The sequence below is a fragment of the Puma concolor genome, chromosome A1 (assembly GCF_028749965.1).
Source record: "Puma concolor isolate L17-30 chromosome A1, mPumCon1.1.hap2, whole genome shotgun sequence".
Lineage (NCBI taxonomy): Eukaryota > Metazoa > Chordata > Mammalia > Carnivora > Felidae > Puma > Puma concolor.
This window is the reverse complement of record NC_141667.1, coordinates 43,161,897-43,188,688: the sequence shown is the minus strand read 5'-3', so window position 1 is coordinate 43,188,688 and position 26,792 is coordinate 43,161,897. Positions and strand designations below refer to the sequence as shown.

Here is a 26,792-nt window from a genome sequence, read left to right as displayed (position 1 = left end):
TTTCTTTTCTTGCTTGTTTTTTTTCTTTAACTCAATCTGCAAAGCCTCAAAAACAGTGCGCCCTCAGCTTGTAGGATTTAAAGCATTAGTCATGTTGCACAGATGAGTCATGTATCAGAAAAGAGACCTACGGTTCCTCTGAACTGTGGTGTTTTGGGGGCATTGCTTCTTGAGGTGGGTTGTAAGGCACGGAGTTCTGAGGCTGTGAATCAACGGCTGCTTATAATCAAACAAAGGTGGGAAAGGCGGGTCAAACCAGTTCAAACAGGACTCTTCCCCTGCAGGATTCCTCTCAGTGTGCTGGGAATCTAGGTGGTTGGGGGAGGGACAGTGAAGGTGGGGCTGGGGGTGTGTTCCCTGCAGAATTTCCCGGATTTGTTTGATTAACACAGTGGTTCTCAAAGTGCTGCCCCAAACCGCATCGGCACCACCTGAGAATGTATCAGCGCCAATTCTCTCTCTCTCTCTCTTTTTTTTTTAATGTTTATTTATTAATGAGAGAGAGAGAGAGAGCACAAGCAGGGGAGGAGCAGAGAGGGAGAGAGGGAGGAAGACACAGAATCGGAAGCAGGCTCCAGGCTGAGCTGTCAGCACAGAGCCCAACGCGGGGCTTGAACTCATGAACCGTGAGATCGTGACCTGAGCAGAAGTTGGAAGCTTAACCGTACTGAGCCATCCAGGGGCCCCAGTAGCACAAATTCTCACACACACACGCACACACACCTTCTCCCAGTTCTAATGAATCAGAAATTGTGTGTTTTAACAAGCCTTCTGGGTGATTCTGATGGGCACTCAAGTTGGAGACCCACTGATTTAGAGACTCCTTTTGTTTTCCTCTCGGGTAAAGCTCCTGACAGCATCTCCCAGGACAGTAGCTCTCCCGGGGCTCAGTTTGGGAAACATTGATGAAGGTTAACTAGTGGAGTAAGTGGAGTGACTTACATCTACCTGGTTTCATAACGACATCCATTTTCCTAAGATTTAGCAGCTTGCAAAGTGCTCTCACGGCAGGACTGCAGCTATTGCTGGCCTGCTCCTGTCCAGTGTGGGGGCTGGAGGACCTCCCTCAGGAGGCAGGGCCCCAGAACTCACTGCTGGAGGACCTCCCTCAGGAGGCGGGGCCTCAGACCTCACGGCTTGGGACCTCCCTCAGGAGGCGGGGCCCCAGGCCTCACTGATGGGGAGACTCCCTCAGGAGGCGGGGCTCTAGACCTCACTCTTGCGCGTGTGTTCGCAGGCGCTGGTGCGATTCATGTACTCGCTGAGTAAGGGCTACCGCAGGATCACCTACCACAACTGGCGGCACGGCTTCAACGTGGGGCAGACCATGTTCTCCTTGCTGGTGGTACGGCGGCGGTGGGATGGCAGCAGGATGGTGGCAGCTGGGGCTCCCATCACACCAGACAACCTCTGCACCTCCACCCGGCGGCCTCAGCATTGCTCTCGATTTGTTGCTTTTTAAAACTGATGCAAAAAGAGTACATGCTTAGCATCTATGAATTCCGAGCACAGAGAATCGTGTAAAATAAAAAGCGAAGGAAAGCTGCAGGCTAACCCCAACCCCTGTCCAGTTATTTAGAGAGAACCATGGCACAACGCCTTCCGCGTTTTCTTCTAGAAGCGTCGAGATGTATTTTTACACCGACACACACACTCACACGCACACACAGTTTATTTTATTTAGAGCCAATTGAATAATAATATCCTTTAAAATGCTTTTTTCATTTGAAAAAATATAAGCATATCAATCCCATTCTTCATATGTTTAATGTGCTATTGCAGTAAAATATACATGACAGGAGACTTACCATTTAAACAACTTTTAGGTGTACAGATCAGTCAGTGGTATTAACCACGTTCCCAGTGTTGTGCAAACATCACCACAATCCACCTCTAGAATTTTGCATCTTCCCAAACAGAAACTCCGTCCCCATGAAACCACCACTCCCCGCTCCCCACTCCCTGCCCCTGGTGACCTCTTTTCTCCTTTCTGTCTCTATGAATTTGACTACCCTAAGTACCTCAGGTAAGTAATCTCGTACAGTATTAGCCTTTCTGTGTCTGACTTCTTTCACTCAGCATAATGTTTTCGAGGCTTCTCCATGATAGAATTTTATGGCCGCATAGTATCCTATATTGTTCAGATATACCATAATTTCTGTGCCCAGCCCCCTGTTGTTAGACACAGGGGTGGTTTTTGATCTTTCATGGTGACAGACACTGCCCCAGCGTCCTTGGACGGACGTGCCTATGTGTATCTGTGTCAGCCGTTTTGGCTCAGACGGTTCAGAGATATTTCATGTAAAAGTGTGTCCCATTCAGATTATGATGCAAATCTCTGCCCTTGTCCAGCCCCACTCATCCACATTTCTTCTCTCATGGCTGGAACATCAGGCCAGAGTAAGCACTGGGGCCGGGAGGCAGGGATTCTGGCCAGGCCACCACAGAAGGTGACAGTGACACCACAGAGACTTGATTTATTTCTTAAAGTCACAGAGTCAGCATCACGTCTCGCGAGCTCTTCCCCACCCTTTAGTCTAACACCCAGCATAAACAAGCAGTGTGTGAGGGAGGATTCTCCTGGGCTGTGCTTAAACTATAGACCGGTTTGGATGGTTTGCTTTGCCAGTCCGGGCACGTTCAAAAACTGTCTGGATCCTAAAACCTGACAGTTGTGATTTCTCAACAACCATCTAGTCCAATGCCCTCCTCCTCCAGTGTGCAGATTGGGATACTGAGGAATCGGGGGATGATGGGACCATGTAAGGTCATTCAGGAGTAAGGTGACCAGCCATCCTTATTTGCCTGGGACTGTTCCAGTTCGAGCATGGAAAGTCCCACATCCCCAGAAAAACCCCCAGTCCCAGCCAAACATCTGGTCATGCTGTTGTGCCAGGGGGAGAGTCAAGGTTACACCTGTGTTTCTAAGCACCAGGCCCTGGCCCTCACACCTGCTCTGCTCCCCACCCCTGCAAGAAAGGAGTGAGTGTCACCCTCTGATTACTCTTCCAGACGGGAAAGCTGAAGCGGTACTTCACGGACCTAGAGGCCTTGGCCATGGTCACCGCTGCCTTCTGCCATGACATTGACCACAGAGGCACCAACAACCTCTACCAGATGAAGTGAGTTGGCCCTTACTGCCCGCCCCCTCTACCTCCCACTCCTGGGATTCATTACCCAGATCTGAAAGGCTCTCAGACAGACTGACTCACTGGCTAAGGGGGAGTCCCACAGTTCACAGCTTCCTTCTTCCTCCTGCCCTTCTTCCTCCTGCGTAAACTCCTGTGATAGACAGAATAATGACCCCTAAATATGTCCATGCCCCAATGCCTGGATCCTGGGACTATGCTGCCTTGTATTCAAAAGGGACTTCACAGGAGTGATTAAAGATCTTAAAATATACGGGTTATCCTGGATTCTCCCAGTGGGCCCCATGTAGTTAGAAAAGTCCTTGTAAGAGGGAGACAGAAGGTCAGAGAGAGAGAGGATGCTTCTCCTCAGAGAGGAGAAGGATGGGCCACAGCCAAGCAATATAGGTGGCCTCTACAAGCTACGAGGCAAGGGGAACAGATTGTCCCCTACAGACTCCAGAAGGAAAGTAGCTCTGTGGATGCATCTTACTCTGAACTCCAGAGCTGTAAGATAATAGATCCTTATTGTTTTAAGCCAATAAATTTATAGTAATTTGTTATAGCGGTAATATATTAAACTCCCTCCCTCTCCTCCTTCCCCAGCTGCTGAACTCATTTAAGCCAAATGTTACGAATATGAACTGATGCTGGTTCATTCATTCACTTTGTATTTTGTAATGCTCCTAGTGTGAGTGTGGTAGGCCCTAGGAGGTAGGCAAAGGAGGTACCATGGCAGCAAAACAGACCTAGCCCCTGTCCTCATCGAGCTTACACTCCAGACAGCCTCTGAAACGTGGTCCTTGAACCACGGCCTTGGTGGACCTTCACGACCACCGTGTAGGCTGGGTAGAGCAGGGACTAGTGTTATGCTCATTTTATGGATGAGGAAACAGAGGATCGGCCCGGGGCCCACAGCCTATAAATCATAAATAGACGCTAGAACAGTCCAATCTGAGGCTAGAGATCGTGTGTACATTTTACCTTGCGGGAAGCTAAGTACTGAGCTCAGTGCTTGCACTTAGTAAGCACTCAACAAATATTTAATGAATAAAACATGCATAAACACATCGCTTGTGGGAATTCAATGGCTTCCCCTAAAACTCCGAGTGTCACATCTAGGACTTGGTGACCTTTAAAGTATGGCCCAGTGCCAATGTCATGGATGATTACAGGGAATCCATAAATCCCTGAAACTGCATGGGGTATTCTGTATGTTTGTGCTTTGGGGGCACACACTATTCAACAGACCGTAACTGAAAGAGGCTCGGAATCAGTTGCGGAGAAAACTAAAGCCTGAGACTTAGGAGACCTGATGCGGTCTCGCTATGTGACCAGCTCTTTCTCATTCCTGGCCTTCAGCCTCTCTGCCTGCAGAATTAGGAGGGGATGGGACTGGATGATGTGCTCAACCTCCTTCTTGGCCCTTCCGTGCTGATTCTGTGTGTGTGTGTGTTTGTGTGTGTGTCTCTCTCTTTCTCTCCCATTCAGATCCCAGAATCCACTGGCCAAGCTCCATGGGTCCTCCATCTTGGAAAGACACCACTTGGAGTTTGGCAAAACGTTGCTGAGAGATGAGGTAGGATGGGTGGGGGCCCTCTGCGTTGGCTGCCGTGAGCCCCCATTTCACAAGAAGCCTCCGTGTAGCCAAGCATCACTCTTCCCATTGGCCTGGGCTGCCTCTCCAAACAGCTGGGGTCATCATCAGTAGTTGCGTGGCTGGCCCGCCAGCATCACATCTCTTCTATGATTTTCTCTTTAGAGCCTGAATATCTTTCAAAACCTCAATCGCAGGCAGCACGAGCATGCAATCCACATGATGGACATTGCAATCATCGCCACAGACCTTGCCCTGTATTTCAAGTTGGTATTTCTTTCCTTTTTAAGAACAAGAATAACAATAACCAATGAACGTGATAATAACAAACACCGTAGTTCTAACTCATTTAACATGTACTGTGTGCCGGGCGTAACACTTGTGCTATGGAACATTAACTCTGAGTACATCCCCGGGAGTTCGGTATTATTACCCCCATTGTATCCACGGGACACTGAAATCTAGGGAAAGAGATTTGCTGAGTGAGATCAGGCAACAAATTGGTGACAGGGTCTGGGTTAGAACCTAGGTGTTGATTCTCAGGCCTTGGTTCGTTAAACCTTTTGTTGTTGTTGTTGTTAATTACGTTGCTTTAATAAGCCTCTGTCTGAAACAGCCAGTGTTAGAAGCCGGGGTGTTGCCTTATTCTGAGATGAGCTCCTTCAACGAACTGGTCTATTTTGCAGGAAGAGGACAATGTTCCAAAAGATCGTGGATCAGTCTAAGACATATGAAACTGAACAGGAGTGGACACAGTACATGATGCTGGAACAGACCCGGAAGGAAATTGTTATGTGAGTTAAGATGGGGCTTAAACCCTGGTTTTCTTTTCTTCCTTTCTTTTTTTTTAAATGTTCATTTTTGAGAGAGAGAGACAGAGAGCAAAAGTGCATACATGTGCACATGGGATGGGGGGAGGAGCAGAGAGAGAGCGAGACAGGGGATCTGAAACAGCGCAGACCCCTAGGTGCGGCTGGAACTAACTAACCAACCATGAGGTCATGACCCAAGCCGAAGTTGGACCCTTAACCAACTGAGCCAACCAGGCACCCCAAACCCTGATTTTCTGAAGTCCAGGGTCCTAAAGTGGGATGCTGCACTGACAGGGCAGCAAGGCCTGGGGTCAAGAGAGCCCTGGGACACTTCCATTTAGGAGGCCTCCAACCCAGGAAAAAACTGAAGCTTTGCCAAGACAGAATTGCAGATATTATGGTGCGTGTTTAATTTTTGCACTAAAATACAAACCAATGTATTTTATTAACAATATTTTGTATTTTATAACAAAATATTATTGTTTTATTTTTCTTTATAGAAAAAGCATCACATTTGAAGTATTTCTATCATAAGAGTCAGAATTTTGGTAGTAAGTGATATAACTTTAAAGGTTTTGATAAAACACCAAGCATTATACCAATGATGATTTGAGTGATATCTACGTGTCAATAAAAATATGTAGGCTTAGGGGCACCTGGGTGGCTCAGTCAGTTGAGTGTCGACTTCAGCTCAGATCGCGATCTCACGGTTTGTGAGTTCGAGCCCCGCGTCGGGCTTTGTGCTGACAGCTCAGAGCCTGGAGCCTGCTTTGCGTTCTGTGTCTCCTCCTCTCTCTGCCCCTCCCCTGCTCATGCTCTGTCTCTCTCTGTCTCTCAGTAATAAATAAACGTTAAAATCTTTTTTAATATGCTGACAATTTTTTTTTGCATTCCTTTATATATGGCAATGTCCTGCAATATAACTCTGCTATTCGCACATCAGGTACATGATTTATATCAGATTTATAGTGCCTGGCTGGCATGAGTTCTGGTAATGGGACTCACATTTAAGTTTTCTAATGAATACCTTCTTTCAATTCCCTCCGTGTGCCTCTGTGAGTCACCTCAAATGATGTTGGGGTGAGAAGTGTAAATTTGAGGCCTCTTGTGATGATGTGGCCCAAGCCAAATTATCCCCTGGCTCCCGTGTGATGAGTCCTAGGTATCGATGGTCAGGGAAGACCAGGCTTGACCAGTTCGCAAGGAAGTATCAGGCTTTATCCCCAGATGCCCCTGTGGAGATGAGGCTTGATTAAATCACAAATGTTGCAAGACCCTAAAACAGAGAAGAGGGGGCTGCTGGGACAGGCTCAGGGAAGAGGGGCAAATCGCAAGTTGTCCTTCCCTCAGCCTTGCAGCTGTCCAACCAGGCAGATCTGTTGATCTTGGGGATCTGTGTGACCAGTGATCAAGGGGGCACCCTCAGGCTATGGTTGCTCCCAGGAGCTGCCCGACTGGACATTTCAAAGTGGCGCCGCAGAAAAATTGAACAAATGGAAAGAACACCCTGTTCTTGGCTAGGGGCACTTAATATTAAATGTGGCCTATTCTCCCTAATTAATTATTCACTTAGGGTGATTCCAAGGAAAATACATCTACTTTAGTTTGGGGATCATTAGGAAGCAATTCCAAAATTCTTATTGAGAAATAAGTATGCAAGAATGACCAGAAAATTCTGAAACAGAAGAGTAATGATAGGAACCAGAAGGACTAAAGGCGGTTCAGTCCTAGGCATTAGTAAGACAGGTCCACGGGGCAGACCCTGAAGACTATGCCTGTGTTAGAAGTGGATCTTTTACCAGCGAAGAAAGGGACAAGTTCATAAATGACGTTGGGACCGTAAGGCAGTCTGATGGGTTTTTTCCTCCCTTTCTTGGTGAAACGGACACCCAGACTGAGTGTCCTACCGATGTCACTCAATTCTGACACGGTCTGTATGGAGGTAGCGTTAGAGCCCACAGGTTAAGGGCCAGTCCCACAAAGACTGCCCCCTTCTGACACCAACTGCAGGTCAAGGTTGCTACCTCTGCTCTGACCACCTGGCTATAAATCAGAGGTTCCCATGACCCCCTCCTTGGGTTCTATTAATTTGCTAGAGCAGCTCACAGGACTCGGAGAAACATTTGCTAATATCTATCAGTTGATGATAAAGGATATTATAAAGGATACAGAAAAACAGCCAAAGAGATACACGGAGCGAGGTCCAGAAAGGTCACTAACCCAGGAGCTTCTGTCTCTATGGAACTGAGGTGCTCCACCAACCTGGAGGCTCAGAAAATTGCATTGTCCAAGTTTTATAGAGTCAATCTACCGTTCCCTTACCCCCACCCTTTCACAGAGGTTGATGGGTGGGGCTGAAAGTTCCAGGTCTCCATTTGCTTGGATTTGCTAGTGTCCAGTCCCACCTGAGCCTATCTAGGGACCCCACACTAAATCATGGTCATTAACCTAAACCCACAGTGGGCTCTCTATAAAGGACATTCCTGTCACTTGGGAAATTCCAAGAGTTTGGGAAGCTTTGTTCCAGGAACCAGAAACAAAGACCAATGCAATTTTGTATTATACCACAGGTGATCACAAGCCTGGATCGCTATCTCACTCCCATAGCAAAATAAGTTTCAGATGAATCAAGGATTGTAAAATAATGAGAAAACAAACCCAAAAAATGAGCGGGGGTGGGGGGAAGCATGGTAGAATTAAAAGGAACAATTTCAGAGTGAGCTTTCTAAAGCGTGACGTGAAAGTCAGAAGTCATAAATAGATTGATAAATTCACCTACATAAAAATGAGGGGTTTCTGCACAACACACACAAGAATGCACAGCCGATGTCAGAATGCAAGCGGTGAGCTGGGGAAATACATCCGACGAAACTGCTGACAGAAGAATTCACTTCCTTAGGAAACAGTGTTCATACGATTCAAGAAAAAAACTAATCCATTAGAAAAGTGGGCACAAGGCTCGTTTTCCCGAGACATTTCCCAGCAAAGGAATTACAGAGGGAAATAAACATGAAAAGGTGATGACCTTACTCATAATCAGAGACATGCAAAATAAAACCACAGCGACCTATAATTTTTCACCCCCCCTACTGGCAAAGAATGAAAACGTCTGCTAGCCCACCGTGCTGGACCGAGTGAGAGGCACCGGGCAGTCCGATTCCCTGGTGGGAGCGTAAACAGAGGCAGCCTCTGTGGAGGGCACTTCCTGTCAATGTGTAAATGCTCAGCCTCTGGCCCGGCAAGTCCACGTGCAGGGTTGCGCCCTCCAGTCTCCCACACGTGTGCCAGCCGTGTGTGCCTTTTGTACACAGCTCCTCACTGCAGCACTATTTTTAATCATGGAGAAGACTGGAAACAAATAACCACTGATGGGGGAACGGGTTAACCACGTGACAGTACTTTTATACAAATGGGATGTCATACAGACGTTACCAAGAATGATAGGGAGGGTTTCCAAGACCCAATATTTAATTTTGTTTTAAAGGGGGTGGTGGGGTGCCTGGGTGGCTCAGTCGGTTAAGTGTCCGACTTCAGCTCAGGTCACGATGTCGCGGTTTGTGAGTTCGAGCCCCAAGTCGGGCTCTCTGCTGTCAACGTGGAGCCTGCTTCAGATCCTCTGTCCCCCTCTCGCTGCCCGCCCCCCTTTCTCTCGAAAATAAATAAACATTAAAAATTATAATAATAATATGTTAAGAAGGGGGTGGTGCCTGGGTGGCTCAGTCGGTTAACTCTTGATTTCAGCTCAGGGCATGATCCCAGGGTCATGGGATGGAGTTCCTTGTTGGGCTCCACGCTGGGTGTGGATCCTGCTTAAGATTCTCTCTCTCGCTCTCTCTCTCTCTCTCTCTCTCTCCCTGTCTCCCCCTCAGCCCGTCTCCCCAACTCATCCTCTCCCTCTCTCTCTTCAAAACAAAAAAATGGCCAGAGACAGGACTTCACTGATTGCAAAAGCCAAGGTAGTTTTAATTGGAAGTCTTCAAACTGAGGTACATGAACCACTCCTACCCTCACTTCCAGCCCAAAGCCTTCCAGGAATTACAGGGGCTCTGGTGGCCTCAAGGGAGTCAGCACTCTCTTTCTTAATATTATCTTCCTAAGAAAGCCCCGGAGGTGAAACACTGTCAGTTCTCTTACTCTTGTCCCTCTTTACAAAATAAAGTCATGCGTATTCGGGTTGGAAAAGCAAATCAGATTCTTTCTAACAAAAACAAATCTGATCTGCTTCCTTTAGTGGACAGTAACTGACGGGCATTTCCAATTATGTCATATGGCAAACATTTCCTTAAGTTCAATGAGTCAAATCTGCAGCTTCTAAGTTTTGAGGAGAACAGTTAAGACCTGTTATAGGATGGGGGGCACTTGGGTGGCTCAGTCAGTTAAGCATCCGACTTCAGCTCAGGATATGATCTCACGGTTTGTGGGTTCAAGCCCTGCACTGGGCTCCGTGCTGATGGCTCAGAGCCTGGAGCCTGCTTCAGATTCTGTGTCTCTCACTCTCTCTGTCCTTCCCCATTTGTACTCTGTCTCTCTCTCAAAAATAAACATTAAAGGGGCACCTGAGTGGCTCAGTCGGTTAAGCGTCCGACTCCAGCTCAGGTCACTGATCTCCTGGTTTGTGAGTTTGAGCCCTGCATCCGGCTCTGTGCTGGCAGCTCGGAGCCTGGAGCCTGCTCTGGGTTCTGTTTCTCTCTCTATGCCCTCCCTTGCTCGTGCTCTGTCTCTCTGTCTGTCTCTCTCAAAAATAAATAAACATTAAAAATTTTTAAAAAACATTTAAAAAGTAAAAAAAAAACTTGTTACAGGATAAAAGCACTTTATAAAAAATATAACACTGGAAGATATATTTATTTGTTTATTTTTTTTTAAGTTTATTGATTTTTGAAGGGGAGAGAGACAGAGCATGAGCGGGGGAAGAGCAGAGAGAGAGGGAGACACAGAATCCGAAGCAGGCTCTAGGCTCGGAGCCGTCAGCACAGAGCCCGATGCAGGGCTTGAACTCACGAACCGCGAGATCATGACCTGAGCCAAAGTCAGATGTTTAACTGACTCAGCCACCCAGGTGCCCCTGGAAGATACATTTAAATTAATAATGTTTTAATTGACCTCACCCATTCTGAGTATCTTGGCTTAACCAGAATGCCTCAGAGAAAGTGCCAGCGGTGTAATTAATAGTCATAACGAGGAGCCTTAGTGAAATCTTAATGGCATGCTTCCCAGAAATTGAGGAAGTAAATGATTCTAAGGTTTGCCTCAAACAAAATTGAAGGAGAACCGAATTGAGTTGTCAGCTGATAGATCATTCAGAATGATCACAGTACACTTTTTTTCACAGCTGATCTGAAAGAATTGGGTGACATCACTATAACAAAACTTCCAGTCCCACGGCTTCTAATTACTTGCGTCTATAAAAATTAAAAAATTGGCATAAAACACATGCTGAGTCCTATCTTAGTCTAGCAATAAGAAACACTCATTAACTGATGTTCCAAAAATGGCCCCATCCCGTCTCATTAAGAGATGAATTCCCAAAAAAATTTACTTCGAGCATTTAATAATTATTTCTAAAGTCAGGTAATATATTTTGTTGTATTGATTAGTTGTGTAACACAATAGATTTTAAAAAGGTGTTAATACTTGAAGGCCTATGGCCAAAGAAAATATCTCCAGTGATATCATTCCAATTAATGGGCACATTTGGTTGCAGATTAAGTGTGAGATGGTGGTCCGTGAAAGACTTCGTGTATTTACATGCTTGGGAGTCTTTCATTGGTATGCATATATACACATATACATGCAGACACATATAAACTTGCATATATACACATGTACATATACACACATGCATAAAACATTAGGATAAAATCTGTGAGTGCAGTCAAGGGGAAATACAAGCTTATGGTGAAAAGGAAAGATGTAAAACCCCAGACTCTTTTTTTTTTTTTTTTTTTAATTTTTTTTTTTTTCAACGTTTATTTATTTTTGGGACAGAGAGAGACAGAGCATGAACGGGGAAGGGGCAGAGAGAGAGGGAGACACAGAATCGGAAACAGGCTCCAGGCTCTGAGCCATCAGCCCAGAGCCCGCCGCGGGGCTCGAACTCCCGGACCGCGAGATCGTGACCTGGCTGAAGTCGGACGCTTAACCGACTACGCCACCCAGGCGCCCCTAAAACCCCAGACTCTTAAAGAAAAGCTTGTCCGTGTATTTAAAAAAATTTTTTTTAATGTTTTATTATTTATTTTTGAGAGAGAGGGGGGCAGAGAGAGAGAGAGAGAGAGACACAGAATCTGAAGCAGCTCCAGGCTCTGAGCGGTCAGCACAGAGCCTGACACGGGGCTCTAACTCATGAACTGAGAGATCACGACCTGAGCTAAAGTCAGACGCTTAACTGACTGAGCCACCCAGGTGCCCCATTGTTTGTGTATTTTTACATGGATCATGGGCTGATGGTTGATACGAAACTACTAGGCCCTTTAGATTCCTCTGTATTTAAAGAATGATGTAACAATTTCATTCTAAAATGCCAATATTTACAATGTGCTGCAAATTAGACCCTTTGCAAATATTTAAGCTCATGATGAAATAGTCATCAACTTAAAAACGCGTAAGAAAGTAAGCAGTTTTCAAAATCCTTCAGGTAGGCACCGAGTAGAATGTTGGAAGACTTGTAAAGCAGGGTTTCTCAACCTTAAGGTTAGTTATGAACACTATTGACGTCTGGAGACAATTGTGTGTCGCAAAGAGCTGTGCATTGTAGGATGTTTAACAGCATCCCTGATCTCTCTCTACTAGATGCCCGTGGCAACCTCCTCTTTAGCTGCGATACACAAAAATATCTCCGAACATTGCCAAATAACCCCTAGGGACAAAAATAGTCCCTGACCGAAAGCCACAGCTCTGAAGCAAACTTGGGGTCCATACATGACATATAATTAGAGCTTCATACCTGGGTAGAGTGTGGCTGTTACACAAAGGGCTTCAGCACCAGGGTTCAAGTCTCAGCTCTCTCACTTATTGCTTAGTGTGACTTTGAACAGGTAACTTCGCCTCTCTGTGCCTCAGTTTCCTCATCTGCTCAAAGAGCGTGAAGGACCCTACCTCATAACCCTCGCTTATGGATTATCATGGGGGCTGAGCTGGGGCATGGAGTGCTGTGCTGTTCTGCTCACAGCATGCAGTGGTGTTGGGAACTTACTGTGGTTTGATAAGATGTATGTATTTGTCTTTGTACCCAGTTCCCCGGCACAGAGCTCTAAAATCCTTGGAATTCTCCAAGTGGTAAGATAGGAGCGTCTTTTGTTCTAATGAGGTCACTCTGGGTGGGATCTGGAGAGCTTCAAGATGGGGGCTGATCACCAGAAAGACCGAGCCATGAATAGAAGCTTGGAACTTTCAGCCCCACCCCCAGTCTCTGGGGAGAACAGAGGGACTGGAGATTGAGTTAGTCACCGATGGCCAATGCTTACACGATAAAAACCTCCACAGAAACCTCTGGACAAAAGAACGCAAAGAGCTACAGGGTTGCTCAACACATGGAGGTGCTGGGAGGGTGACAAGTCTGAAGAGGGTGTGGAAACTCTGCATGCGCCCGACCCCCACCCCATACCTTCTCCCAGGCCTCTTTTCCATTGGCTACACCGGAAGTGTACCCTTCATCATGAACTGGTAAATATGAGTTTCCCTGAGTTTTGTGAGCTGTCCCAGCAAATTTTTGAATCTGAAGGCGGTGTTTGTGGGAGCCCCCGACTTTGTACCCTCGTTGGACAGAAGCGTGCGAGGTAACTTGGGGACCTGATACTTGTGACTGACTTCTGAAGTGAGGGCAGTCTTGTGGGGACTGAGCCCTTGACCGCGTGGAGTCTGACAGTTCACGTCAGGATTGAACTGTGGGACACGAAGTTGGTGTCAGAATTGTTTGTGGTGAGGAAAAAACTCAATGCTCCCCCCACCCCCAAGTGCCTTGATTACCTTGGAGGGCTCCTATGCTCCCGCCCCCTCTAGTCTAAGGTCCACACCTAACCCCCTGACACATCCTAAACCAACGGACTTCCTCCAGCTGCACAGCTAGTTCTGAGGCCACCCTACTTTGGTAGGTTTACTTTGGGCCGAGGTGTTAAAGTGACTCCAGACTGAGGGCACGACCGCCCGTTCTTCATGAAAGTCTTTCCCTCTCCCCCGAATTTCCGGTTTCACTCCTCGCAGCCTGACCAAACCGTGAGTTGGGAGGGCTTCGGGGTCCTCTCTAGTGCTGGGGTGTGAGAGCTGCCCGCCTGTTTTCATTCCCCTCGTGAGCTAAAGGGCCTTGTACGTGTTTAAATATGTGGGGGGAACGAATCAAAAGAAGAAGACTATTTCCTGACAGATAAAAAGTGTAAGGAGTTCAAATTTCAGAAACCATAAATAACACTTGCTTTTCCCACAGAGGGCCACATAATGACTTCGGTGGGTCCTAGGCACTGTTGCCTCCGTGGCTTTTTCCACCATTAAAATAAGTTTTTAAGGGGCGCCTGGGTGGCTCCGTCGGTTAAGTGTCCAACTTTAACTCAGGTCGTGATCTCATGGTCCATGAGTTCGAGCCCCAGGTTGGGCTCTGTGCTGACAGCGCAGAGCCTGGAGCCTGCTTCAGATTCTGTCTCCCTTTCTCTGCCCCCTCCCCCAAATAAACGTTTAAAAAATTTTAAATAAGTTTTTAAAAAATGATATTTTAGGACTGTGTTGGTATAAAGACACATAATGCAGGTTGAATTCACTCTTACATATTCAGCATTATTGTATTTTTTTTTTCTTCTGGCTTTAAGAGAAATGAAAACTCCAGGCACCTGAGTGGCTCAGTCGGTTGGGGGGTCCTACTTCGGCTCAGGTCATGATCCCCTGGTTCATGAGTTCGGGCCCCGTGTCAGGCTCTGTCCTGACAGCTCAGACCCTGAAGCCTGTTTCAGATTCTGTGTCTCTCCCTCTCTCTGCCCCTCCCCCGCTCCTGTCTGTCTGTCTGTCTCTCTCTCTCTCAAAAAATAAGTAAACATTAAAAAAAATTTTTTTTAAGTAAAAGGAATTAAAATTCAAACATTTTCATGGGCCCCTAAAGTATCCTGGGCCCTAGGCACTCTGCCTTTACTTACCTATGGCTGCATTTGCATCACTATGCCAGAGCTGAGTAGTTGAAATAGAGCCCACGTGGTCTGCAAAACGGAAATCATTTACAAGCCGGCTCTCCGGCTAGTGTTTTACAGATGAGAGAGTGAGGACCTGGGAGACAGCGCGACTTACCTGTGTCCCACGGGCGTCACTGGAGGGTCGAGGGCTGGAGCCTGCCACCTCCCCCTCTCCTGCACACCCACAGCTTTCCCAGGCTTCCTTAGGGGCTCCCCCGCAGGCCACGCCCTCCAGGCCAGGTGCAATTCCGGGAGTGTCTGAACACCTGGGCTGGGTGGGCTGGGATGCTTTCCAGGGCAGGGGCATCCAGGGTCAGGGACAAGTGCCACTGGGCCGCACAGCGGAGCCGAAGGGACATTTTTGCCTGGAGGATGGACCCGGTGAGCAGGGACTCGGCTTCTTTCCATCAGCCCGCCGCACACACCTGTGCGACCCCAAACAAAACGGTTAATGTGATCAAGCTGATGGTAATGAAGATGAGGCCAGTGTGTGCACTTGACAGAATCATCTTATGTGATGGCCACAGTCCCTCCAGGGTGAATATATGCCCTTGAACCGTGTGAAATCGCTGCCTTTTGATCGTGTTTGACCCACAAAGTCAGAATTTCATGGTCCCATCTAATACCATTTATCTCCCTTTACACGGGAACAGACAGACGCTCAAAGACATTAAGTCGAGAAGAGCTGAGATCGAGTTGCTCTGATTCCCCAGCCCCGCGTGGCTTTTTATAGACCGCTCTCCCGCCAACTCGACGCCCCCCTCCTCCTGAGGCCTCTCGCTTACCCAGAGGCTGAGGCCCACGTGTCTCCATACACAAAGCCTTCGTGACTTACTCGTGCTCTCTTCTCTGCGTGGTAGCCTCGCTGTCTTTTGCTCTCCCCCATCCTGACACCTCCCTCTTCCGGACTTTGCATGTCTCATCTATCCCCACACCCTGTCCAGTTTACTTCTTAAATGCCTTATCTGGACACTTCCTTTTATTGCCACCTCTGTTTCTGGCCCTGGTCCTGTAGGCTTTCCTGGCTGGGCTCCCTGCCATGTTCCCGTCCCCTCCACACTAACGCCACAGCGATCCCTGTAAAATGCAAATCTGATTGCTTCACCCTTCTGTTCAAACTCTTCAGCGGCTTTTCCCGTTGCTGTAGGCACGAAGAGGGTCCCTCGCCAAGGCCCAGGATCTGCGGTCCCGCCCTTGCTGTCTCTTGGGCCTCACCTTACCCTCTTTCCTGCTGCTTCTTTCCTCCCACCTTCTAGCTCTTTGAATGTGCCCGGCTTCCTTCCACCAAGGCCTTTGCACTGGCTGCTCTCTCCACCTGGAATGAGTTTCCGCACCTGCTTCTTTGCCAGATTCGCGGCTACGCTGCCTACAGACATCGGCTCTCCGGTCACTTCCTTGAGGAAGCCCTCCCTGCCTTTTCAGACCTATTCTCCTAGAATAGAATGCCTTTCTTTCAGAGCACCTGTTTGTGTACACGTTTACGTTTGTTTGTGTGGCGGATGTGTGACTCCCCAACTTGTCTGTAAGGTCTCTGAGAGCAGGGACCCTGTGAACCAGCCCCCGCCTGGTCCCTGCATACCAGTACAGGGTGGATAGATGGAGGCTTCCGACCTTCTGGGGAGCAGGGAACTACCTCCTGCAGGACACTCTGCCCTGTGGCGATCTCGCATACTCTCCGCCACATCGCTGCTGCTCCTCGCTGTTCCCTTTCTTAGAGAACTCCTATGCACCCCTCAGGGCCCCTCTCCACCATCTTGCATGCCCCCTGAGCTGAGCCAGTTGCACTCACCTTTGGATATTTTTTTTTCCTCTTCCACCTTGTACTTCTTTCTGCCATCTCACTTAGCATATTGTGATGACAGTTTCTTACTATCTTTTCTCTGAGTGACTGTGAGCTCTCTGCCAGCCTCTCTGGATGCCCAAAACCTAGCGCGGCACCTTGGCCCCACAGCACCTAAGGAGGTGGTGCTGAAGTGAATACAGTGCCTTGTCTTTAGGGCACGAGGCTTTGGATTTGCTTCTCTGGCGCTCAGGTGGCCTCAGTCCCCCCTCCCCTCCTGCCCCCGCTCCCCCATTCCCAGGCACACAATCTCTGTCTGTAAAACACTTAGGTTATGTTTCCCCAACTGTGGGAGTGATATTCACATGATCTCTCCAGCCAGGGACAATAAACATCCCGTGCTCTCGGGACACCTAACCTCTGACGGGTAACAAGGAGCCAGTGACTCTCGTATGCGTGGCCGAACGTGCGTTTGCTTGGCTTATTTGATGACAACACGTCTACAACACTTGATATTAAGCATAGGGTGCGTGTTTTGAAGCTATTCCAAAGTGTAAAGGGGTTTCAAAGGAATGTATGCATTTCTGAAAGCTTAATTACTTAACGAGTTCCGCGAATTTTGGAGGGTTTGCTTAATGAGACGTAATTAAACCTGTTAATATTTCACGAACGGCTCTCTATTGAGGTATAGCTGACATGCGCTGTTACATTGGTGTCCGGTGTACAGCATAGCGGTTTGACGAGTCTATACCTTCTGCCCTGCTCCCTGCAAGTATAGTCCCTGCCATCTGGCACCATACAGCACTGTTACGATACCATTGACCGTTCTCCCTGTGCCGCCCTTCCTCCCCAGAGCTTACTCCATAACTGGAAGCCTGTATCTCCCCCCCCCCACACCCATTTTTGACCATTCCGTCAGCCCCCCTCCTCTGGCAAGCATCAGATTGTTCCTTGAGTAATTCTGAAGGCTTCCCAGACCAGCTTCTGTAAAATATGCCAGATATAGCTGGTTACTTGTAAAATCGTCCAAAGAGCAAGGGCGCCAGCCTTCCCCCCTCTCCCGCACCCCTGCCCACCGAGTCTCACCAGATCAGGCTGACCCTGCCAAGGTGGCTTTCCCAGCCAACAGGCACGGCTGCAGACCAGGCCCACCTGCCTGAATCACTGCGGCAGATCCCCCCTCCTTCCTTCCCACCCTCTCCTTTCTGTTCCACCCTCCAGGTATTGCCAACCTGCCTGCCCACAGCACGGCTCTGAAGAGGCCACGGCTGGGCCCTCAGCCTTCAATAGCTCTCCGTTGCTTATCGGCTACCACTTACACTTCCCAGCTTACACTTGGAATGTAATGTCCACCCCACATGGCCCTGGATTCCCATCCCGGACGTTCATGCCACTCCGCCCCCATTCTCTGGAACACTTTCTCAAATTCCCTCCGTCCTCCAGTGCTTTGTCGGTGTCCCTCCTTGTCTGTCTTATATTGTGCCTACCTGTCTTAACCTTCTTCCTATTCTTGTGAAACTCTTTTAGGAGTTTATCTTTCTTCTCCTTTTTCTAAATGTTTATTTATTTTTGAGAGAGAGTCAGATGGGGAGACGCAGAATCCGAAGCAGGCTCCAGGCTCTGAGCCGTCAGCACAGAGCCCGACGCGGGGCTCGAACTCACGGACCGTGAGCTCATGACCTGAGCTGAAGTCGGACGCTTAACCGACTGAGTCACCCAGGCATCCCAAAGAGTTTAATTTTCAATCCTTTCCGTCTCTAATCCTTCCCTCTACTTCTTAAGACAAGGCTTCCTCGAAATGACTGATGTGGCACTTGGCATGCCGGGCGTTTTTAATGGGGGTGATCATCACCCCACCGAGGGCAAAAAGGGGTTCTTGGTGGAAGAGCAAAAAAACCTCAGATATTACAGTGATCTGTGACCCTCCAAACAGATATACAGTGTGTCCATGGTATTAACATTTCCTGCTGGAGGGAATACAGAAAACATGTCTGAAAAGTCTCTCTGATGTGAACGGTGGAGAATGACCAGAAAAAGATTGAGAAACGTTGGTCTCTCCTAAACAGGAGAGAAAGAACTCCGAAGAGGTGCTGAGATCTAAATGAAATGGATGTTTTAAAAGGCCAAGAACTGTCTGTGTCGCATCATAAAAACCCCGTATACGTTCATGATAACCGCCAGTATCTATCGTGCACATGCCAGGTCAAGGCACTCTGCCAAGGTTTACACACATGTTCTCAGGTGAGATCTCATGATCTCATTTAACCTTGCCCCCGTTTCATGTACCATTATTGTTACAGATAAGAAAACTGAGGCTTAGAGAGGCTGGTTTAATTGCCCCATGCCAAACTCTTGGTAATTGACAGAGGCAGGATTTTAACCTCCGTCTGACTTCAAAGCCTGCCCTCCAGATGCCTCGCAGAAGTGAGCCCCTCACTCCCGGTGAGCCCTGGGAGCACTCTCCCTCTCCCGCACAGAGGGAGGAGAGACAGTTAAAATTAACCAGAGCTTGCAGCCTTTTTTTTTTTTTTAATTTTTTTTTTTAAGGTTTATTCATTGTTCAGAGACAGGGAGGGACACAGCCTCAGGGTGAGGGGGAAGGGGTAGAGAGGGAGACACAGAATCCGAAGCAGGTTCCAGGCTCTCAGCTGTCGGCACAGAGCCCGACGCGGGGCTCGAACTCACAGACCGCGAGATCGTGACCTGAGCCGAAGTCGGACGCCCAGCCGACTGAGCCACCCAGGTGCCCCGCGCTTGCAGCCTTCAATAGCTCTGGGCTGATGGATGGTGTCCTTGTGTCCAGGGCCATGATGATGACCGCCTGCGATCTCTCAGCCATCACCAAGCCCTGGGAGGTACAGAGTAAGGTATGGAGCCCTCCTGACCTGAGAGGAGGGGAGTCCCAGCATCACGACAGCAGCCAGTGCAGCTTGGACTCCAGCTCCAGAGGCGGCCCCGCTTCGTCTCCTCCTCCTCTGCCAGGACATGGAAGCCACTTTAGTGCCCTCTCCAGTGATGCCAACAAAGGGGGTGGCGAGGCAGGGGTGGGGTTGAAGCGTTTGCTGAGCTGGAAATGCCCCCCCGGAGGGGTGGGAGCAGGGGCGGGAGGATGGGAGCTGCGGCTTGACTTTTTGGGGGGGGTTGTCTGTTGCAGGTAGCTCTGCTGGTTGCTGCCGAATTCTGGGAACAAGGTGACCTGGAGCGCACAGTGCTGCAGCAGAACCCCATCGTGAGTAGGGGATGGGGCGTCAGCCTGATGTGGGGTGTGTGTGATCTCACCCTGACACACAGACGGGCCCCCTGACACAGACATGTGTGATCTTACCATAGAGATGACCTTTTTGCTAATACACTGGTCGTCAAGGCATGGTCCCCAGGCCACCATCAACCTCATTGCTAGGGAACATGTCAGAGATGCCAATTCCCGGCCCCCATCCTAGACCTACCGCAGCAGGAACTCTGGATGTGGGCTCAGCAGATGTGTGCCCTCCTAACCGACAAGCCCTCCTGAAGTCTGAGAACCCTGCTCTAATGTACTGGCTCACTCAGCCAGGTAGAGATTGACAAGTGAACCCCAAAACAGATTTCCTTTCATTTCCCACAGTCCAGGGGGCCACCTCCCCAGGCCCTGTTCTAACAGTCCAGAGCGTACAAGGGGAGGACCTGGTCAAGCTGAGCACCCATCCACGTTGAGAGCAGGCGTGGCAGGGACAGCCGGTGGGCTCCCCACCTGAGATGGGCGCCCCCCCCCCCCCCCATGAGAGGTTAGCCAAGTGAGGGCGGGGCTAGGAAGTAGAAGCGGGGTAAGAGGGAGTGACATTCTGGGGACAGAGCCGTTGATGGAGATGGGGGTGGGAGAAGCCTGTGGCAGAGCAGAGGGCACGCTGGGGCACCCACGTGAGGCTTGGACAGGGACTGAGGGGGAGTACAGGCAGTGAGGGTTGTGCAAGCCTCAGGGCGGGCAGGCAGGGAGCGTCCCAACCTGAGTAGCAGGGGGCCACCGGTTTGGATCTCTTTTTTTTCTTTCCCAGGTTTTCACATGTGGAGAGACCAGTGAAAGAACCCTAGAGACCCCACCAGCCAGGTTCAACTGCTAGTGAGAGTCAGCCATTCTCGTTTTATCTATGCCCCCAGCTCAGGCATTTTCTTATCTTTTGGCTGAAGTATCTTAAAGTAAATTCCAGATGTTATCACTTCTCCCCTAAATACTTCAGTTTGCCTCTCTGAGAGATAAGAAACTCACACACAGTATGCAAGCGCACACACACACACACACACACACGCACACACACTACCATTATTACGCTCACAAAATTAGTAATAATTCTTTAAGGTCATCCAATCCTCAACCTCTGTTTATTTTCCCTGATCGAGTGAAAAAAATAATTAAGTTGATTTGTTCAAATCAGGATCCAGTCAAGGGACCACATTCCCTCCGGTTGTTATGTCTCTCGAATCTCTTTCAATACATAGCAATTTTCTCCTCTTTTTTTTTTTTTTTTTTTATAAATATATACGTGGCATGTATTTATTTGTTGAAGACCGTGGGTCTTCTCTTGTGTAGTTGCCCACATTCTGGATTTGGTTGATTGCACCCTCATGGTGTTATTTAATATGTTCCTTTATCCCCATATTTCTTGCAAACTGCTAGTCAGATCTGGAAACTTGATGAGTTCAGGTTTAGTTGGGTGTTTTGTTTTGTTTTGCTTTGTTTTGTTGTGAATAAGAATGCTTCATAGGTAGGGGCGCCTGGGTGGCTCAGTTGGTTAAGCGGCCGACTTCAGCTCAGGTCATGATCTCACAGTTTGTGAGTTCGAGCCCTGTGTCAGGCTCTGTGCTGGGAGCTCAGAGCCTGGAGCCTGTTTCAGATTCTGTGTCTCCCTCTCTCTGTTCCACCCCCGCTCACACTCTGTCTCTTTCTGAAAAATAAATAAAGATTAAAAAATTAAAAAAAAAAAAAAGAGAATGCTTCTTAGGTAGAGTAGGTCCTGGCATCATGCCAAGAGGAGCTGGGTACAGTTAACTCTTTCTCCTCCATGACAGCCCATGATGGACAGAAACAAGGCGGATGAGCTCCCCAAGCTTCAGGTCGGCTTTATTGACTTTGTCTGCACCTTTGTCTACAAGGTAGGTCCTTTGCTTTCTCAGGCTAAGCAAGGTGTCCTTGATAAACCCAGGATTCCCAACAGCATCAGGAATAATAAACCCTGGCAGGTGGGTGACCAGCGGGTGATAGTTTACAAAGAGCTTCTCATCTGCAATGGCATTTGGTCCTCAGGACGGCCCAACGGGGGTCTTGAGTGGTAATGTACCCAGGCCAGAGTCTGGGGCTTCATGCACTCTAGGTGCTCAGTACCATGGGGACAAATGACGAAGCCCAGTTTCAGACAGGAAAGGGGGAGGCCATGGGATGCACGCCCTCCTAACTTCCCTGGTTGGTGGAAATGTGATAGGTCAAAGTAGCCCAATTGTCAAAAGACAATCTGGGATTTCTTTGAGCCGATGCTCACGGGTAAAGTCCTCCTCCTGGAAACCCACTGCTCCCAACTCTGTGTTATTTGTGCCACCAGCCACCGCCCATTAGTCATTTTTATTTCGGCCATGTTACACATGAGGAGGCAGAGGTCAGATGAGAAATGACAGGGCCAGCGTCGCTGGAGGCGGCCTCGAGCCGGGACTAGAGCCGGGATGCCTGACCCTGGTTTAGGGCTCTTTCTGCTGCACTAGGGAGAAGGGCACATGCTCTCAGAGCAGACAGGGGCCACTCTGTCATAACATGGCTAATTGGGGTGCTCCGAGCAACAAGGTAGAGTCGCCGTGCTCCCCACTATCATCAGGAATATTATTAAACCGGGTAGGCGAGGCCGAGTGCCCTCCGTGTGCTATCACAGCCCTGCGAGGATGGCTGAGGCAGAGCTCTGTAGGTCACCGCCCCGCGGTCACACAGTTTGTGGCAGAACTGGATCCAAACCCGGCAGCTCTGAGCACAGCCGACTCTGGCCGGAACTCCACGGTGGACCCTGGATTTGCTGTTCTCACCTTGAGCAAATCTACTCCATCAACCTGCACTTTGATTTCCTCACCTGAAAATCCCGGAGGGATGCATCCCGTTATTCCCACCTCCCAGGAGTATCTGGGGATCAATGGAGATAAAGCACTCCATAAACTGCAATGTACTGTGCTCAAGGCATTATTTGTATTCTTGGAGCCAAGAGACTTTCAGAATCCCCTTCGCAAATCCCAATTTCATTCAGCAAATGTTTTCTGGTGTCTTTATACCCCAGACACTGTCTTTTCACCCCAGTGAACAAGGCGCCGCTGTCCCTGCCCTCTCCAAGTTCACAGCCCCTGGGGGAGACGGGCAAAGGGAGTCATTACAATGAAATGAGATGTGGAAGAGAGGCTTCTGGAGCTTCTAACAGGGGACTCTACTTACCCAGAGGGTTCACAATGGTGAAGAGGAGAGGGCAGCAGATCTGGAGGGGTCCGGAAGCCAGGTGAAGGACATGGGGACTGCCACAGGAGGGTTTTAAGCAGGAGAGGGATGGACGAGCCCCTGCACTGCAGCCCTCCCCCCACCAGTGTCAGCATCCCACTGCCCCAGGCAGCTCATTCCCGTGCTGGGCATTCTCAGCCATGCCTCCCCCTCGCTGGACCCTGGGCCATGCCCCCCCCCCCCCATGCCAGAGGCTCTCTCTTTTCCAGGAATTCTCCCGTTTCCATGAAGAGATCACTCCCATGCTGGATGGGATCACCAACAACCGCAAGGAATGGAAGGCGCTCGCGGATGAGTACGATGCCAAGATGAAGGCGTTGGAGGAGGAGAAGCAGAAGCAGCAGGCAGGCACGCAAGGTTTGTGGACAGGGGAGACGAGGAGCCCTGTCCCCACCCACTAAACACTCACAGCCTGGTCGCAGGGCCCCATACGTGTGGGCCCGTCCAGGCGTCCCCACCTCCTCTGATCGCTCTCATTCTGCATTTTGGGGCCCTGAGGCTTGCTGACATGAAGTACCATGGCCAAATCATACAGTTAGTAAGCGGCAGAGCCTAGTTCCCAAGACTGAACCTTCTACCAAGGATTTCCGGCTGCCCCCCAACCAGTGTAGGACAGATTCCAATTCCAGGGCTGTGGACATAGAGCCCTACCCAGGGGCAAGGGAGAAAACCTTTGAAGGAATTTTAGGGGCCCTATTTCTGACTTTCTGTCTGATGTTTGAGTAGTGTCTATACCAGCACGAGCCCTTTCTTGCACACTCCCGGTGATGGAGGGCTCACTACTATGCATAACATCCTCATTCCATATCAGTGTTAGAAAGCTCTTCCTTGAACCACAATTCTCCTTGTGGAAGCCTCCACCTGGCGGCCGCAGCCCTGCCTTCCAGAATCAAGTGGGATGTTTGCTCCAGCCCTTCCCAACTGACAGCACATTCTCCCTCCCTCCAGCCATTTCTTTTACTGATTGTGTGGGTCCAGTTCCCTCGTGGGACATGACATGTAGTCCTGGCCCCCCTCTGACTTCCCTCCCCTGCACACCTGCCCCTCTGCCCACCTTGGTAACGCGGACACTGTCATGGCTCCAGTTCTGCTCGGGGCATGGTGGGGTGATTCTAACCTGGTGGCTGCAAATGTGGGGCTACCATTTACGTTTTGCAAGCCGTGCCGTCTGCACGGCCCCAGTGTCCTATACGTGACAGTCATCATAGATTTGTACGGTTATTACAATTTTCCAGAAATGGCAGTAAAGTGTCCGGAGGACGAGGCATCTTTTTCTCATTTGCAAATTATCTTTTGGGCTAGCGGCAGCTGTGTGCAAACTCGAAGCCTGCGGATGTCTTTTGTTTGGCCTGCATTCTGTTCGCGTGAATTTGCTGTCCGCGTTTTAAAACTGGGATATTTCTGGGGCACCTGGGTGGCGCAGTCGGTTAAGCGTCCGACTTCAGCCAGGTCAAGATCTCGCGGTCCGGGAGTTCGAGCCCCGCGTCAGGCTCTGGGCTGATGGCTCAGAGCCTGGAGCCTGTTTCCGATTCTGTGTCTCCCTCTCTCTCTGCCCCTCCCCCGTTCATGCTCTGTCTCTCTCTGTCCCAAAAATAAATAAACGTTGAAAAAAAAATTTTTTTTAAATAAATAAAACTGGGATATTTCCGATTTTGAACATCCAAATCTCCAACATTTCTTTAAGAAAAAAAAATGTATATATCAGTATTTGGCCACACCAGTCTGCTTTTCTGCAGGACAACGATTAGCTGGAGCTGAGTGGCAAATGCCCCCTTTAGACAGGATAGGGGATCGCTCTGGTTTGCCACCGTCTCAACACCATAGTGGTTCCCTTTTTCTTAGAGAAACGGCCTTGGTTCCTCGGATTCTCCTGACACGTGGCTCGCCTTCTGCATGTGTGGTTGGTTACCTGTTGGCCTCCGAAAGCCCCCGAGTTTGCAACTCTTGGTCTAAACCAGGGCGAAAGGGAAGCGCGCGCCTCCTCTCACCCGGTGTATTCTCTTTCTTGTCCGCAGCGGCGGCGGGAAATCAGCCCGGGGGCAACCCCGGTCCAGCAGGGGGCGCACCAGCATCCAAGTCCTGCTGCATCCAGTAGCCCAGCCGGGCATCAGCTGACCAGAATGGTCCCACCCTCGTGGAAAGAGATTCCCCCAAGCCGGCGGAAACCCAAAAACCTTCTTGAGAAGTAAAAGAGTCCTAGGACTTGAAAGCGGAACGAGAATTTAGCTTACATCCTATCTAGTGGTTTTTCTTTCCATCATTTTTTTTTTTCAGTTTTGAGTACTTTTCTCTTGCGCGAAAACCAATCACCCATCCTTTTCCATTTCTTTCGCATTTTTTCCCTTAGCTCTAGTCATTTTTCTTTTCAGCTTGATGGTATTTTGTTTTTAAGTTTACTCATTTAAGTAATCTCTACCCCCCATGTGGGACTCGAACTCACAACCCCGAGATCAAGGGTCTTCTGTGCTTCAGACTGCGCCAGCCAGGGGCCCCTTACCTGAAGTATTTACCAGTACATTCCAGACGTATCATTTCGCTCCTCCATTACACATCTTTAAAAACATCCGGGCGTTTTCTAATATAACCCCATCATTATCACATGAAGCGAATGAACACCTCATATCGAGGGGTGGTCGATGCTGTGATGAGCTGTGCAGACCCTTTCCTGAAGAGTAAAGGACGTGCGGTCCCCACAGCTGTCCCTTGGAGATCCTCCCGCAGCTGCAGGGAGATCCTTGACCCAAGGTCACGGCCTTCCCCGGATGGCCTACGCCCATGACAGACCTATGCCAGGTGTTAAGGCCTGGCCGTGTTGGCCCAACCCAGGACTCCACAGGGCCATTCCAGTTCCAGGACTCTCGGTGGGGTCACCACGGCCGTCGCCGGGGCTCCGTCACAGCTCGGCCTCTCCCTCTGCCCATCCCCGCTCCCTTCCCTGCCCCAGGTGTTGGTCCCGTGGGCACCCCTTAATAAACATCCTGCAAAGACCATTGCGGAGGCTGCTTTCTGGGGAACCCAACTGACCACAGCCATCCTTCATTGCCTCTCCCCCGCTGTCGCACAAACGTCTTTATTAGTTGGTTTGTCCAAACAAGTCTCACACGTTTAAGTGTTTTTTTTTTTTTTTGTTTATTTATTTTGAGAGAGAGAGAGAGAGTGCAAGCAGGGTAGGGACTGAGAGAGAGAGGGAGAAAGAGAATCCCAAGCAGGCTCCACGCTGTCAGCACAGAGCCCGATGGGGGGCTCGAACTCACGAACCGTGCGATCGTGGCCCGAGCTGAAATCAAGTGGGTGACACTTAGCTGACTAAGCCACCCAGGTGCCCCACAAGTTTCACACTTTTCAAGTTTAGATGTCACTAGACAGGTGGGTCCTGAATCCTCATCTTTTAACTCTCAAGCTAGATGTTCTGCTTTCTGGAAGTTGACCCTCTCAGAGCAGCGGTCTTTAAAGAGACATGTCCCTAGGCAGGCCACGTGTAGTGGTTAAGTGGCAGGGCAAAGAAGAGAGGTGTCACCCTGGAAATACACACGCTGCTGCCGGTCCTGGCTTTATTCCTTGGGCAGGTTCCCTCCATTCTTCCCAGCCTCAGCCCTCCCCGTCTGCCAACTGAGGGTCACAGTCCTCGCCACACCTCTCACAGGGCTCTGGTTAGCACCAAGGGAACCACATATAAGGACTGCACCTTATGTTGAATTAAGTGCCCCCTGTGATGTCCTGGGTACTGTTCACGGTCCAATTTCATCCTCCCAACGCTACAGGGTAGAGACCATCGCTAGCCCCATTTATCACAGGATGAAGATACTCAGAGAGGTTAAGAAACCTGC

General features: G+C 49.3%; 1 protein-coding gene across 1 annotated transcript in view; it reads left to right on the top strand.

Moving 5' to 3' along the window:
• Window positions 1–25,955, top strand: part of PDE6A (phosphodiesterase 6A) — a 63,755-nt gene extending 37,800 nt beyond the window's left edge. Inside the window, exons 13-22 of the mRNA XM_086700433.1 lie at window positions 1,238–1,345; window positions 3,013–3,122; window positions 4,620–4,707; window positions 4,891–4,991; window positions 5,412–5,519; window positions 19,273–19,336; window positions 19,624–19,698; window positions 21,513–21,596; window positions 23,175–23,322; window positions 24,981–25,955. Coding sequence (XP_086556559.1) covers window positions 1,238–1,345; window positions 3,013–3,122; window positions 4,620–4,707; window positions 4,891–4,991; window positions 5,412–5,519; window positions 19,273–19,336; window positions 19,624–19,698; window positions 21,513–21,596; window positions 23,175–23,322; window positions 24,981–25,060 — 966 coding nt within the window. The 3' untranslated portion in view covers window positions 25,061–25,955. The remainder of the gene's footprint in view (window positions 1–1,237; window positions 1,346–3,012; window positions 3,123–4,619; window positions 4,708–4,890; window positions 4,992–5,411; window positions 5,520–19,272; window positions 19,337–19,623; window positions 19,699–21,512; window positions 21,597–23,174; window positions 23,323–24,980) is intronic.
• Window positions 25,956–26,792: the final 837 nt, after the last annotated feature.